Raw genomic sequence first — 14,292 nt, 5'->3', positions numbered from 1 at the left:
TACTAGGTGGCAGTGAGGACATTTCTGAGCCTCTCTGGGCCTCTTTACCCCTCTGAAAAAGATGGAGCTGAATTAGACGGGTTCTTGCATCCCTTCTGGTTCTCAGATAGATTCTAAGCTGTTGCCACTCTTTGGGATGATACCTCTACCTTGTCACTGCCGAAGTACCAGCCAAGACTTTTAGGAGCAGGCCTAAGAGTGATGGCTCCCTGACACCCAGGAGGAAAAACACAGAGGCTCGGCTTAGAGACATAGAGATATATTTCTTCTGTTGCATATTTCAGACTTCACACTGAGCTTCAGGCACAATGCTGCTCCAGGTTCTTCTGAGAGCCCTGACAGAGTCTTCCCATGCTGCTCATGAGGGCTCGCCCCTTCAGGGCAGGAGCCCAGGCCCTGCTTGCAGTTCTGGGTACCTGGGAGACTCTGCATTGGTCTCAGTAGGCCCTGGTGCCCTGCCTTTCCCATCGGGAAGCAGGGCATGCTGGAAAGCCCTAGAACCAGCCCCACCCCCTCTTCTGTGTTCCCCTGGCTACAAAAGGAGAGGCTGTCCCACTAGAGTCCAGCTCTGCAGTGCTCCCCCAATCACCTGTTCTCTGGGCCTCAGAGCCTGGCATGGCACTTACAGAGCCTCAGCCATGAGCACCACAGGCCCAGGCTGGGGGACAAGGCCCTGGAGAGTGAGGCAGGCCCCACCTCCAGAGCAACAGCAGATGGGCTCATCAGGCCCCTGCTCCCCAGAGCCATGGCCCACTTCCTGGGGCTGCTCTGAGCCCTATTGCACATCTTTTGTTTCCAGTTCCTCTACCACCACCCATTTTCCTTTAAAAAAAAAAATAGAGAAGGTTTGGAAGAGTGGGGTGTGGAAACTGGAGCCCTTCTCCCCACATTCATGCCACCGTCTGGTCCCCAGCAGAGCCGTCAGCAGTAGTAAATACTACGCCCCCCTTCCTTGCGTCTGTGCGGGTTCTTGATAGCTGACATGGGCGTATTGCCTGGGCCTCTGGTCCTTGCCTGTTGGGGGACATCCCTCTGTCGTCCGTAAGGTGCAATTCCCCAGGTCTTCTGGAGGTGCTGGCTGGGGCTCTGCTACCTGAGTCGCCCGTCTGCTTTGACAGGCCCCAGCTCAGATTTGGGGTCGGGGAACAGAGAGCTCCAGCTTGTCAGTCTGCAGAGCTCCAGGGAGGGGCAGGCAGAGGGGCCCGTGGCACATAGTCCAGCCACAGACCAGAGTTCGCTCAGTTCCCCATCTGTCCAGGCCTCAAGCTCCGGGCCTGTGAGCAAGGCGTGCCGCCGGGCAGCCTCCTCCGCGGGCTCTGGCTGAGGCAGGTTCAGGATGCCACTGAGGCCCTGGAAACTCTGCTCCATGTACTCATTGTGGGGGGGCCCGGCATGCAGCCAGCTCGCATCATCTGGGGGTACAAGAGCACAGTGCAGTCAGCACACCTGGCCCAACGGATTCCAGGAAGGCCAGACCCTGGGAGTCAGGTCTGGGCACCCCATTTTCTGTCCCAATTCTACTACTGAGTCACATCTTGCTTAGTGACCTGTGATCTCAAGCTATTCTCTAGAACTTTCTGTGCCTGTAAAACCATTAGTTTTATATAAAATTGAGACAGTCATCTCTGAATTCCCAACTTGAGGATTAAGTAAAATAGTGGGTTCGAGGCACTTTAGAAAATAAGGTAACTTTCCCGTAATGGTCTGGTTTGTGTGACCCCTGCCCCTTCTCAACCATCTCCAGTGGTCCCCAGAGCCATCGGAAGCCTCAGACGTAGGCCCTCCAGCTGTGGGGCCCTGCTTGCTTCGCCAGCCTTCTTTCCTGCGACCCCCTGCATCCTACTCCGCTCCACTCTGTTTCCCTCATGCACAAGACACCTGCCAACTTCGTTCCCTCAGCTTAGAATACCGCTCTGTCTAAAAAATACAGCTTGTTGCCCAGCCGGGCGTGGCTCAGTGGTTAAGCGTCGACCTAGGATCCAGGCGATCAGGGTTCAATTCCCGGTCAAGGCACATGCCCGGGTTGCGGGCTGCAGCTGATCAATGACTCTCTCATCATTGATGTTTCTATCTCTCTCCCTCTCCTTTCCTCTCTCTGAAATCAATAAAGATATATTTAAATAATAATAATAATAATAAAAATAAAAATAAAAAATAAAAAATACAGCTTGTTCAAGGATCAGCTCCAACACCGTTCTGCTGTAAAGCTGGCTTCCATTCCTCCTTCATGCCCTCCACCAGGCTGTTAGTCCTGGGAAAGCAGGGGTGCAGCTGCCTGCTCTGGACCTGCCACAGCCCCCCCACTACTCTACCCTCCTCTGGGTTACCCACAGTCTGACCCACCTTCTCTGTGATAGGATGTGGCCAGAGGAAGGAAACGTCTACCTACCTACTGCATACCTGCCACTTTTACCCACATACTCAACCTGAATGTCTCCCAGGGGTAGTTACTTGGGAGACGTAGGACCCCTTGAGGGAACCTGCAGCCTACACCTGTGTTCAGAGTCTACTCCCTTAGCCTCAGCCAAGTGGGTGGAAGGCCATGTGACCCTGCCCACTGAGCCACACAATCAGATGTAGAACTTGGGGACCAAGAGGCCCTGGTCAGTCTCTGTTGCCCTGAGAGGCCATGTATCATGTATCAGGAAGCCAGAGCCTGAGGCTGACACACAGAGAGGACAGGACAAGGGACAGGAGGGCCTGAGAGACTGAGAAAGCACCCTTGGTTCCAGTGAGACCTGAGACATCTCCTGGGGCCTGAGGGACACAGCCCTGCATTCTTCCAATAATTCCCCCCTTTTTATTTGAGCTAGTTTGAGTGGATTTGTGTTCAGTGCACCCAGGAGGTCTCCAACAGTTCTATTTCTCCTACTTTACACATATTAAGACTGAGGCTCAGGAAATAGATTGCCAAGGATAAAAGCCCAATTAAAGTGTCAGAGCTATGTCCCAAAGCCAAGTCTACCTGACTCCAAAGCTCCCCTTTCATACCACAGCAGAGCCCTAGGATACTCAGGGGCAGATGACCAAGATCCCAACCTTCCCCCTTCCCCTTCTGTAGATGGGGGTCAGCTCTGATGGTCAGCTTCTTGGGGTCACCTCCCTGGCTTCTGGGCATCATTTGGGAACTAGGTCCTTACCTTTCCTGAGAGGTAGTTTGCGGTTGAAGGTCAAGGGCAGCACGAGGAAGCGGGTCTCACCCAGGGGTTCCCAAAATTGAAGCAGTCGAACAGTCCAGGCCCCTGGCCGCAGGGGCCGGCTCAGTGGGGGCTTGTACTGGGTAACCTCTGTCTCTGCGTCTACCACAATGTCGTAAGACGTGGCGACCACATAGGTGGGGTCTATCCACACCACGGTGGCTGTGAGGTTGGGGCCCCGGGCCCAGCGCTGCATGGCCACAGGCTCATCCAGTGGTCCCAGCAACCCCCCAAAGTTCCGGAAAAGACGCTCTTTGGGGTCCCACTCGGTGCCAACCTGTAGGGAGAGAAGCAGCTGGGCAAGAGCCTGGGGAAAAGTCCTCTCTACTCTGATGCTGCCTCTAACGCACTGTGTGACCTTGAGCTAGTCATTCTTTCCTTCTGGGTCTCATTTTCTCAACCAGCAAAATGAAGATATTGGACTAGAATTTGTTCTAGGCTCCCATTCTGACCTGCTCTGCAATGGTGGGGCAGGAAGGCAGAGACAAGGTTCAAAGTCCAGCCCAGAGACCATCCCCACATGAAGCCAAGGCCTCTGAGAAAGAGACCTAGAGACATTCAAAAGCCTAACCTATGGCCTGAATGGAATGTCCAAGTCCCTCTAGAAGAAAATCCTTGTAGTTTAGATGAGGCTACATTATAGTGGAACTACAGTCCCCTCTCTGATCCCTGCGTGTCCACTGTGCACCCCAGGGGGGAGCTGCATGCAGGGGTGACCCAGGCACGTGCATGAGGCATTGCCAAGGCTGCCATCACTAGGAAAGAAGAGCCCATGAACCCAGTCCTGAAAGGCCCCTCCCTTAGTGTCTTCCCACTACTCTGAGTCTTGCTGGGGGTCAGGTGTCCCACCTCCAAACTCTGGAGCCGGCTGGCCTGGTCACTGCGCCCCAACAGCTTCAGCGACCCCCGGGGCATCAGCCACATCTCAAGCGTCTCTGCTGGCCCTTGGACTGAGGGCTGCACCTCCTGCGTCACCAGGTAGCCCTGGAAATGGTCGTCATAGAAATACAGGTGCACACTGGACGGCAAGCCCCTGGGCTCAAACCTAAGAAGGTTCCAGCAGGGAAAAAGGGAGATGCCATCAGCATATCCAACTTGGTCTGGAGTCCCAGGGAGGGGGCTCTGGGGAGTCCCATTCACAGGCATTTCCTTTGCCCCAAATCTCACACCCACGGCACCTATGTGCCTGGCTCTTGGCATCTGTGTTTTAGTTACACTTTCCCCTGCCTTAGACTGGGAACTCCATGGGGCCAGGGGCTGGATCTTTCTGATTGGCTTCCCCCTAAGTCACCGCATCTTGAGGGCCTGTAATATGACAGAAGAAGGTCTCACCTGCACAGTGAGGTGGCCGGTGCAGGCGCAGTGGTGGCGGCATGGTGCAGGCTGAGGCGGGCAAAGGCGGTGTAAGCGGTGAGCATGACATCACTGAGCCCACTGGGGCCATCGGCCACATCGTAGATGTTCTCCCAGTAGGCCTTGAGGGCTGGCGTGCCGGGGGGGTAGCTGCCATACAGGTGGAAGTCCAGGATTTCCAGTACCTCCTGGTTCACAGTGGACTCAAACTTCCGGGCAAAGAAGGTGGGTCTGGAGACTTGCTAGAGTGGGAGAGGCAAGCAGGGTAAAGGGTCTGGAGGTCCCAGAGAGCACAGCAGGGGAGGGGTCCCTCCCAGCACTGCCCAGAGATCGGCCTCTGGGGCTTTTCCTGCCGCCACAGAAACCCCAGAGCCCCGAGGGCTGCTTGAGGTGAAGGCCCCAGCTCCTCTGATTGGCCCACTCTGGATCCTTTCTCACCCTGGTGAAAGACCGGGGTAAGGCCCTAGCAAGGGGAGCGTCTGGGGGCCCTGGGGAAGCACCTGCAGCCGTAGGAAGTCCTGCGGCTTGAAGTCATTGGGGGAGCAGCCGCACCAGTCCACAATGTGCTTGTACTGGCACTTGCAGCCCAGCTTGCGGTTCCAGTTGGTGACCCGCAGGTTGTTGTCCACAAGGCTCTCGCAGGCCGGGCTATTCTCCAGCACCGTGTGGAAGAAGGACTGTGGGTGGCAGGGCAGGGTGGAAGGTGAGCTGTGGGCACCCACGATGCTCCCTCCCTGGCCTGGGTGAGGGCCCAGGTCACCTACCTCGGCTGGGAGCAGTGTGTAGGTGTAGAACTGGCGCAGCTGGGCCACCAGTGGGTCATCTGTGTACACCACGTACTCCACAAAGCTACGCGTGAGCACGAACCAGTCAGAGCCGCCGTCCACCACGATGCCGGCCGGGATCTGCCGTTCTCCCAGGCGCCACATGTGCGAGTCACATTCATGGAAGAGCCGGTCCAGGCCCTGTTTCTTGATGAACCTGTGGGTAGCAGACCAGCCAAGGCTGGGGGTTGCGTAGGGTGGGGTCCAGACTCTCCTATCCACCTAAGAACCAGCACTCCTCTCCTCCATCTGTGATTGGTTTGCTGGGCACCCATCTGTGATTGCTTTGCTGGAGGGACTGCGTTGAGACCCCAGGGCCAGGGCCTCCTTCCCCACCCCCTCACCTGGAGTTGTCCCTGCCATGTGACTTGAGGAAATTCTTGTCCCGGTTCTTGGACAGGAAAGCCACCAGCTCTTCGTTGGTCCTGGAGAGGGAATGCAGTGTGGACAGTGTGTGTGAGGGGTTGCTCAGTCACTGGCCTAGAGCAGACTCCCTCCAGCCCTCATTACCTTCATCTCTTGGCCTCCTGGCCATGTGCCCTACCCCAGGTCAATGCTATGGGGTGGTGGGAACCTAAGACCCCTGAGAAAGACCACCCATCCTTCCTGCACCCCTTGCTGTCTGACCCAGCACCCACAGTACACACCTCTGCCTCCTCCTCCCCATCTCATCACTCTCAATCCTCACATTATCATTCACCAACCCCTCCCCGAAAACATGGCTGGGGCCAAGGACCCCCCAACCCGAGTGCCCAGATGGCCCCCTCCCATCTGGAGGGTTCAGAGCACCACCCCACACCTGGTTGGGTAGTCGGTGGCACTGAGGTTGATGAAGAAGTCCCAGGCCCAGCCAGGCACCTCCAGCAGGTCCTGCATGCTCCGCAGATACATCCTCAGCAGGCTGGCCCCGCCCCAGATGGTGACCATGCGCCAGGGCGTCACCCGAATATTATCATAGTGCTGGGCCAGCTCCACCACCTCCCGGTGCAGGTAGTTGGAGCGCTAGAGGGATGGGGGAGTAGATATTCTCAGCAGCTGCAGGTGGCCCCCAGCATTACAACCTCCTCACCTACCCCACCCCGACCCCGGGACAGAGTACAAGTGACATGGAATGGAGAGCACACACATCACCTGTGCTGGCCGCTCCCCTATTCTAGGCCTGTTTCCCTAAGTCTAGGCTACCCAAGCAGGTCAGAACCCCTGTCTGTTCGTGACCTTCTGGGTCTCCGCTTTGCTTACTCAGAACCCTTGGTCCCCCCACTGTACCTTGTCCACGTGGATATAAAAGAAGTGCTGCTCATGGTAGACAGCCTTGAGGAGACGTTTCAGCTGGCGGATGGCCCGGCCATGAACCACCAGCATGTAGGCAATTCGTACTGGGGGGCCCTCCATGGGCTGCTGGGCCCGGGCCTCATCCCACTGGATGCCGGGGTTCATCTTCCCTGAGTAGAGAGTAGGGGCATCAGTGAGGTCCCTCTCCAGGTCTCAGGCTGGAGGTCAGATGGGAAGAGGGAGCTGCCTGCCTTCCAAAGGAAGAATCCTTGGCTTGGAGTCCAACGCTCCTGGGTCCCAGGTATGCCTCTGCCACTTAGAGTACTTATCACCAGCTAGGCAAGGGAGGTGGGTCCCTCTGAGCTTTCTTCCTCTGAGGAATGGGGGTGGGATCCTTGCCATGTCACTTCCTGGGGCTGCCACCTCTCCACCCATGCCTGTCTCTTACCAGCCAGTTGGCAGTGCCGGGGCACAGCCTTGGGCATGAGGCTTCCGGCCTGGTGCAGGCACACCACATTGGCGATCTCTTGCTGGCACTGCTTGGAGCTGGCCCGGGCGAGCGCAGACAGCGCGTCCTTGCCCAAAATCTCGCACTTGGGGGTGAAGACATTGTCTGTGGGCTGCGGGGCGCCCTCCACACTTCCTGTGTCTCCCTGTGGTGGGAAGCCAGCTGCCCCAACCAGGGCCTCCCCGGCTGCCGCCCCACTCAGGTTCTGGCGGCCAGGGGCCTCTGGGGGTGGGGCGGGAGGGACCCTCCGGCTAGCTCTGTGCCGGCTGGTAACTGCCCGCACCACTTTGGCCACGGGCACACCCGGGCTCTCGGCACGGCCCCGCCAGCGCCCATGCCTTCTGCTGGCGCTGCCCCGCCGCCCAGCTGAACTGTCTGTGTCCTTGGAGCCCTCGCCGGGGTCCAGTGGCCGAGGCTTCCTCTGTCTTCCTTTCTGTAAGAGACAGGCAGGCACAGGTCACCGGGACAGTTGCTCTCCTCCTGCTCCTGTAGCTCCCCTCTGGCCTCAGGCCTAGAAGCCCCTGCTTCCCTTTACCCAGAGAAGTTCTGTTCACCTGAGGACTCGGCTCGAATAGCACTTCCACCGGGAGTCCTCCCGGACCAGCTGGCTGAGAAGCGCAGTCCTCCCTCCGCCGCACCACCGCACCCACAGCCCCACCATGGCACAGATCACGGGGCTCTGTGTCTCCCTTGTGCTTTGGACTCAGTACCACTTTCTTTCTCAGCAGATGTGATACATGTCCACATATGTCACAAGAGAAGGGTGCGGAGACCCTGCAGAGGACATAAGAGTGTCCACTCCCACCCCGGCTTAGCTGGGAAGGGACAGAAGGAAAGCATTCTTCTGCCTGTAGCATTTCCATGCGGCTGCGCCACCAAGGCCATGACCGAGAGAGGGGGCCTTGCTCGGTGGAGAGGGTAGAGGGGAAACCTGAGACCCCACACTGGTTGGGTTCTCGGAAACAGAGACCAAGACAGTCAGAATGCAAGGTTCTCAGTGGGAGTAACACCTGCTGTGGACGATGGAGGGAAGGCCCAGCCTATAGACCGGGAGGGAGGAAGAGCTTCAGGGCTACAGGGAGGGAGCCTGGGCTGGCTCATGCGAAACCAGTGCCAAGACAGCCCGTAGATGTGAACCCTGGCACCACTGCCATGCTCTGCACAGCTGGGGCTGCCCGGGCTGGAAGGCCAAGACCGAGCATGAGGACACCCGCAGCTGGAGGCTGGCAGCTAAATGCTTCTCCCAGCAGACTTTCTGGAAGGAAATCTGAGTGGTGGGCCTTCATGGCTGCCACACCCCGCTTTCTGGAACCTGCTGCCTCTTCTCAAAGGTGGCCCGGTCACACCTGAAAGGCACATGTACCCACCCTCTTCCCCAGCTCTCTGCCCCCCTCCCCTGCCTGACCAGATCCCATCCACCCCTCCAGATCTCCTTGTATGAAGCCATCCCGTTTGCCCCAGAGCGGGACGTTCCTCTCACAGGTGGAGCTGCTGGGGGAAACCGTTGTGTCAACCCCAGTGCCTGGTGGAGTAGCGGGCACACAGGGGGCATCTGGGTGATGCCTGGTGGATGCGACACAGAAGAGGAAAAGCAAGAGGCACTGTGTGACTACTCTGGAGTCCCCAGGGCTCCACACCTAGCTCGGCCACTCACCTACCTTCCCTGAGCATGCTCCCTCAGCTGTAAAATACCGAAGGGAAGTGTGGCAAATGAGAAAGGACATGAGATAACGCAGCTAGAAAGAGCTGGCTCCACTAGCGGTCCCCCTTTTGCTCTCGCCATTCTCTCAACCCATTCCATGGGTCTCCCCCTCCCCTCCCCTCCCCTGCCCCCCACTCCCCTGCCCCCCACTCCACATGCTCAACGAGTCCTTTATGGCCTGGCCTTTCAGTAGCACGGCTTACTGGAGCCCAGCCTCTTCTGGAAGCACCCTCCTCACCTGGCTTCCAGGATGCCCTCTCATGGCCACTCGTCAGCTTTCTTGGCTGAGCCTTCCTCTCTCTCAAGGCTCCCGGGGCCTTTCCTTGTCCCAGCTCCACAGGGGATCTCTGTTAGTCTCTGAACTCCATCCACTCCCAGGTTTCTCCATCTGGCCTGGATTGCTCCCTTGAACCTTCAGGTTTTTAACTGCCCACCCTCTTGACATCTCCCTTGGGAGCTTGACAGCCCTGCCAACCCCACAAGTCCAAAAGTCAACTCCTCATCTTCCTCCCTAGTCACCAGCTCAGCAAACGGCGACTCCATCCTTCACGTTGCTCAGGCCAAAACCTTTCAGGAGTCATCTTTGACTCTTGCTTCCATCATATCACACATCCAACTGATCATCAGTAATTCCTGTTGGGGTTACCTTCAAGGTAACTACAGGCCTGGCCGGTGTGGCTCAGTTGGCTGGAGCGTTGTCCCATTCACTGAAGGATCACGGGTTCAATCCCTGGTCACGGCGTGTATGGGAGGCGACCAATCAATGTTTCTCTTTCTTTCTTCCTCTCCCTTCCTCTCTCTCTCTAAAATCAGTAAAAGCATATCCTCCGGTGAGGATTAAAAAAAAACTTAAAAGAAGGTAGCTAACTCTGGAATCAGATCACTTCTCACTGCCTCCATCACCGCCACGCCTGCCAGCCCAGTGCCTGGAATGTTCCCCGCCCCCAGGTGTCTCCTCAGCTCATTCTTGCTCAGGTGGTACCTTCTCCGTATGGCCCACTGTAACATTGTATCTAAAACTCCAGCCCTCCCTCATCCTCGGCTTTACTTTCCCCACAGCACTTATGCCTTCTCTCACCCTACAATGTATTTATATTGTTATTCTGTGTCCCTCCCCTTCCAAGAATATAAGCTTCAGGACAGGGCTTGTTTTGTTCACTGATATATCCTGAGAGCCCAGAATGTCTGGCAATGGCACACACTCAGTAAATATTTGTTGGATGAATAAATGAATAAATGAATGTAAAGCTCTCCTCATAGGCTAGCACTGGATTACTCTTATGACTGGAAGGGAAGTTGGACCTAGTCAAATGTGATGTCAGGAGAGGGCTCAAGGCCCTCAGACACTTTAGACTCTGTTGTGTTGGTTTTTCTCTGCCCCTCACCTTCCCAGGACTTCCTTCCTCTTCCCTGTCGGAGCACGGCACCTTACATGTCAGGCTGACAGCCATCTTAGGGCCAGAGCCCCATCCCGCCAAGCTAGCACCCATGCCCTTTACAGCCGGCACCCAGCTAGCCCTCTGATCTCTTGAGAGGCACCCAATGAGAGCTGGGAGTGTTTATTCCCAACTGAGAAGAGTCATCTGCAAGAGGAAAGGCAGGCTGGGGAGGAGGCAGCAGACCCCATTCTGTACCCACGTTGAAGAGGGCACCCTGAACTGGGCAGCCCCCAGGAAAGGTAAATGCAGCTCCACTAAGCTGAGTGTATGTCAATCTGGCAATGTCTGACTTAGCCACACAACAGACAGCTTAGGTGGGTAGAGATGGCAGAGGAGCTGTGGGCTCTCAGGGTGGAAGCCAGTATCAGGGAGTCAGGAAGCTGGTCAGGAGGACAAGGTCCAGGGCACAGGGCCAGGCTGGCTGTGGTGGGAGACAGGATGCGGGAGGAGATGGGCATGTTGGTGCCCTGCACTGCAGCAGGGAGCTGGCTGACCCTGAGAAGGACAATCCCAGAGGAGGCTGGGGGACCAGGAGGCTGCAGTGAGGAATGGGGGGAGATGATCTTTGGTGGATGGCCAGCCCCCAGCCCTGCCCCCTCCCAGGCATGTTCATATGGGCAGCAGCAGGGCTAACAGAGGAGCTGACCCCAGTAGTCCTTGAGGTCAGAGTCCCTGAGGTCAGGTCCCCTCTGATTACTGAGGGTGAGGACTGGCCCTTTGACCTGGATGCCTTCTGGCCTTTGAGGCCCCCTCTTCCCCACTGAGGAGGCATTTGAAGTCCTCTGCCACTTCCCAGCTCTGCAGCTCCACAGAATCCTGAGCCGGGGAGAAAGAGAACACAGGACCGCCTACCCCAAGCCCCACCTCCTTTGGACTTCTCAGACTGAGTTTAAAATAAGCGGTAAGGCACTGTTTGTGAAAGCTTTGAAAACGATAAAGTGGCTCTCCGGATGTTAATGATCATCCCGGGTCTCCACTCTCGCCCCTCTCCATAGATGGGCAGAGTGTGCATCGTAAATGCACATCTGATCCCATGGCTGAGTAACCCCGGTCTGGGCTTTCCCACTGCACTTACAATAAAACCCTCACCCCTCACTGTGGTCTCTGGGATGTGCCCTGGACTAACTCCTGAATCTTCCTCCAGGGAACATACCACACCCTCCTTCCATTCCTCGAAGGCAGCTGAGCCCACTCAACTCAGGGCCTTCTGCCCAAACTCTGTCCTCTTTCCCAGGCTGACTGGCTCCTTCAGTTCACATGCTACTTTCTGCAGAGGCCTTCCCCGACCACCTGATCTAAACCAGCCCTCCTGTTATTAGAATGAGTTTCCTTTTCACTGTCAGCCTCTCCCTGTGGACTGTCTGCCCATGAGGGCTGAGACCCTGTCTATTTTATTTCTGTATGTCCAGTATTAGCATAGTGCCTGGTACCAAGTAGGACTTAATAAATATTTGTTGAATGAATGAATGAATGAATGAATGAGTGAATCCCTACTGCCAACGTGCAGGGCTGAGATAACAATGAGTTATTTATTGAGGCTCAGCATATGCCAGGAATTCCTGCAAATACTTCACAGGCATCGTTTTCATTTAATCTTTACAATCACCCAAGGAGAGAGGTGCTATTATTACCCCCATCGTGAGGGGAGATACTGATAAAGACACGGAGAGGTTAGGTGACTTGCCGGTGGTCACACCAGTACTTAGCAGCAGCGCTGGAATAGGACATAGCGCAGCGATGTGGGGCGGTCCAACTTCAGTGCCCACCTTCTTAAGCACTAGGTTATGCTGCCTGGCAACCCTGAGGTCTGGTGAGGTAGCTATTGAGGGGGGCTGCTTGGACTATACCGTCGTTCAGTCACCAAGGATTGTTTGCCATTCCAGTCCGGTATTTCCCTATCAGCTTCTGCCAGGAGGAAGTGGGAAGGTGGGGGATCCCAACCACTGTTCTGCCCCAGTTATCCACCCCAGGGCAGCAGGGACCTTCAAGCCTGGACAACCTCTCAGCCTATCCAGAGACGCACAGAGTTATGCAGCAGCTCATGGACATTTGTTCCCAAGAAGCCTCAGGTGTCCTGCTATGTCCCTCCCTAGAGGTCACTGGCCTCTACTCACATACTCCAGGGTCAAAGGTGTCCCTAACTGCGTTGGCAGCCCTTTCCATTTAGAATGTCTCATCTGCCCAAAGAATCTTCTTACACTGGGACCAAAACATTCTCTTCCTCCTACGCACTGGTCCACACAGAACAAGCTCACTCCCTTCAGATGTCCCAGAGACACCTCCACACCCCCACTCAGCTCCTGTGGGAGTTATGGTCCCACGAAACTATGTCCCATCTCCCCTCACCATCCTAACCTTTTGGTTTTCCCAAAAAAGGCAAGGACAGCTTTTCTCCCAGTCTCCACACCAGGCCTTCCAGACTGTCCAGATGCACAAAGGGAAAGTGGACATCAGGGTTCCTTTGGCCTTCACCCTGACAGGTAGAGAGGCCCAAGAGGATATGGCAAGCAGAGAACCTGCCCCAGAGCCCCAGAACCCAGGGGGTGGGGTGGGCGCAGGGAAGCTCTGCCCTTTGGCCCACAGCTTAGGGCCAGGATTTGGCCCATCCTTCCTGACCTTCCAGGACAGCCCCAACCCCATTGGACTCTTCCTGACCACATTGGGAGGGACATATCTGGGCCTCTAGCTGAAACCATGGTCAGCCAAGAGTGACAGAACCTCAGACTCTGAGGCGCAGGGACCTGGGAGTTAGCAGGGCGGGTCTACCCCCTGCTCCAGGGCCTGGGGTTCTGCTAAACCAGCTACTGCTGTCCCCATTCCCTTGGAGCCAGAGGAGGCTCCCTCCCAAATTCCCTGAGGTCGACTCACCAGCTCACTTCCCCTGGCATCTCCTCCTGAAGACCCATGCAGGTTCTTCAGACCCCTGGTATCGCCTGGCTAAGGAAGCCACGCCTCGGGACACTCGAGGTCTTTCCCTCGGGGTCACTCCCTGAGTTCCACCCCCCCACCTCCACTTCACCGGCCGCTGCCAGTCAGGCGCTTCTGGACGCTGACGCCGGGGGTCCCTCGGCCTCGCGCCTCCGCCCACGGCGCGCACACCCCCGCCCCCTCCCAACTTCAGAAAGTTTGGCCCGGGGCTCCCCACCCCGGACTTGGCTCAGGCCTAGCCCCGCCTCCCGATCCCGCTCCCAGCGCCTGACCTTCCACGCTCTCGGGGCCAGAGACCACCCCACCAAGACGCGCTCCTCCCGCTCCAGCCCCCTGTCCGCCTGCGGCCCGGGCCTCCGGGTCACGCACCGCCCCTCGTGCAGCCCCCCAAGCCCGCCTGGTAAGGGGCACCAGGGCTCGGATGCCCCAGCTTTAGGCCGCCGCCCGCGCCCAGCACGCGTGCGGCCCGTGCCCCACTTCCCCAGCCCCGGCCGCCCTCCGCCCCGCCAGGACCCCGCGCGCCCGAGCGCCCAGCCCGCCCGAGCGCCGTCGGAGCACCTCGCCCGGCTCCTCCTCCTCCAGGCCGCTGAAGCTCCACACCACCAGGCCCTGCAGCAGCAGGATGGCGAGCGCCGTGGCGATCGCCAGCTTGTAGCGCCGCACCAGCTTCTGCACCCGCGCGCTCGCCACCATCTTCCTGCCCCAGACGCGGGGCGCGCGCCCAGCCCTGCAACCCGGCCGCGGGCGCGCGCAGGACGGAGAAGGCTCCTCCCACGGGGAGGCGGGCCCGGCGCGCACTGGGCCGGGCCGGGGCCGAGGGCGGGGCCCGCGGGCCCGAATCGCCGCGCCGGGCCGGCCGGGGGAGGGGCCTGGGGGCGCGGGACCGCACGCTGCGCCGCGGTGGGCGCGGGGCGGGGCGCGGTGGGCCTCTTGCTCTGGGACTCTGTCCCCCGCAACTCCCTCCCCGTAAGCGCAGGTTCCCCAGCTCACGGTGTGCTCACCTCCTCTTGGATCGCGAGCCCGTGGCTCCGCGGGGCCGAGAGGTCTGCATGCAGTCCGGTATCTTCTG

The 14,292-nt window shown here is 57.8% G+C and overlaps 1 protein-coding gene across 2 annotated transcripts; it reads right to left on the bottom strand.

Moving 5' to 3' along the window:
- Window positions 1-238: 238 nt before the first annotated feature.
- XYLT2 (xylosyltransferase 2) lies at window positions 239-13,916 on the bottom strand. Of its 2 annotated transcripts, none has more exons than XM_087826191.1 (11): window positions 13,782-13,916; window positions 7,095-7,587; window positions 6,641-6,816; window positions 6,174-6,376; window positions 5,719-5,799; window positions 5,315-5,555; window positions 5,051-5,227; window positions 4,530-4,792; window positions 4,047-4,242; window positions 3,141-3,474; window positions 239-1,412 (listed from the first exon to the last, which is right to left on the bottom strand). In XM_087826191.1, exons 1-11 carry the CDS (start codon window positions 13,914-13,916, stop codon window positions 1,090-1,092), a joined length of 2,622 nt encoding a protein of 873 aa, XP_087682317.1. In that variant the 3' UTR covers window positions 239-1,089. The 2 variants fall into 2 exon arrangements, with proteins under 2 accessions (XP_087682317.1, XP_087682318.1); XM_087826192.1 differs by having other exon boundaries at window positions 5,315-5,531.
- Window positions 13,917-14,292: the final 376 nt, after the last annotated feature.

Source organism: Miniopterus natalensis, chromosome 17 (genome assembly GCF_054644295.1).
Source record: "Miniopterus natalensis isolate mMinNat1 chromosome 17, mMinNat1.hap1, whole genome shotgun sequence".
In the NCBI taxonomy this organism is placed as follows: domain Eukaryota; kingdom Metazoa; phylum Chordata; class Mammalia; order Chiroptera; family Miniopteridae; genus Miniopterus; species Miniopterus natalensis.
The sequence above is the reverse complement of the archived record's forward strand: the minus strand, read 5'-3'. Positions and strand labels throughout refer to the sequence as shown.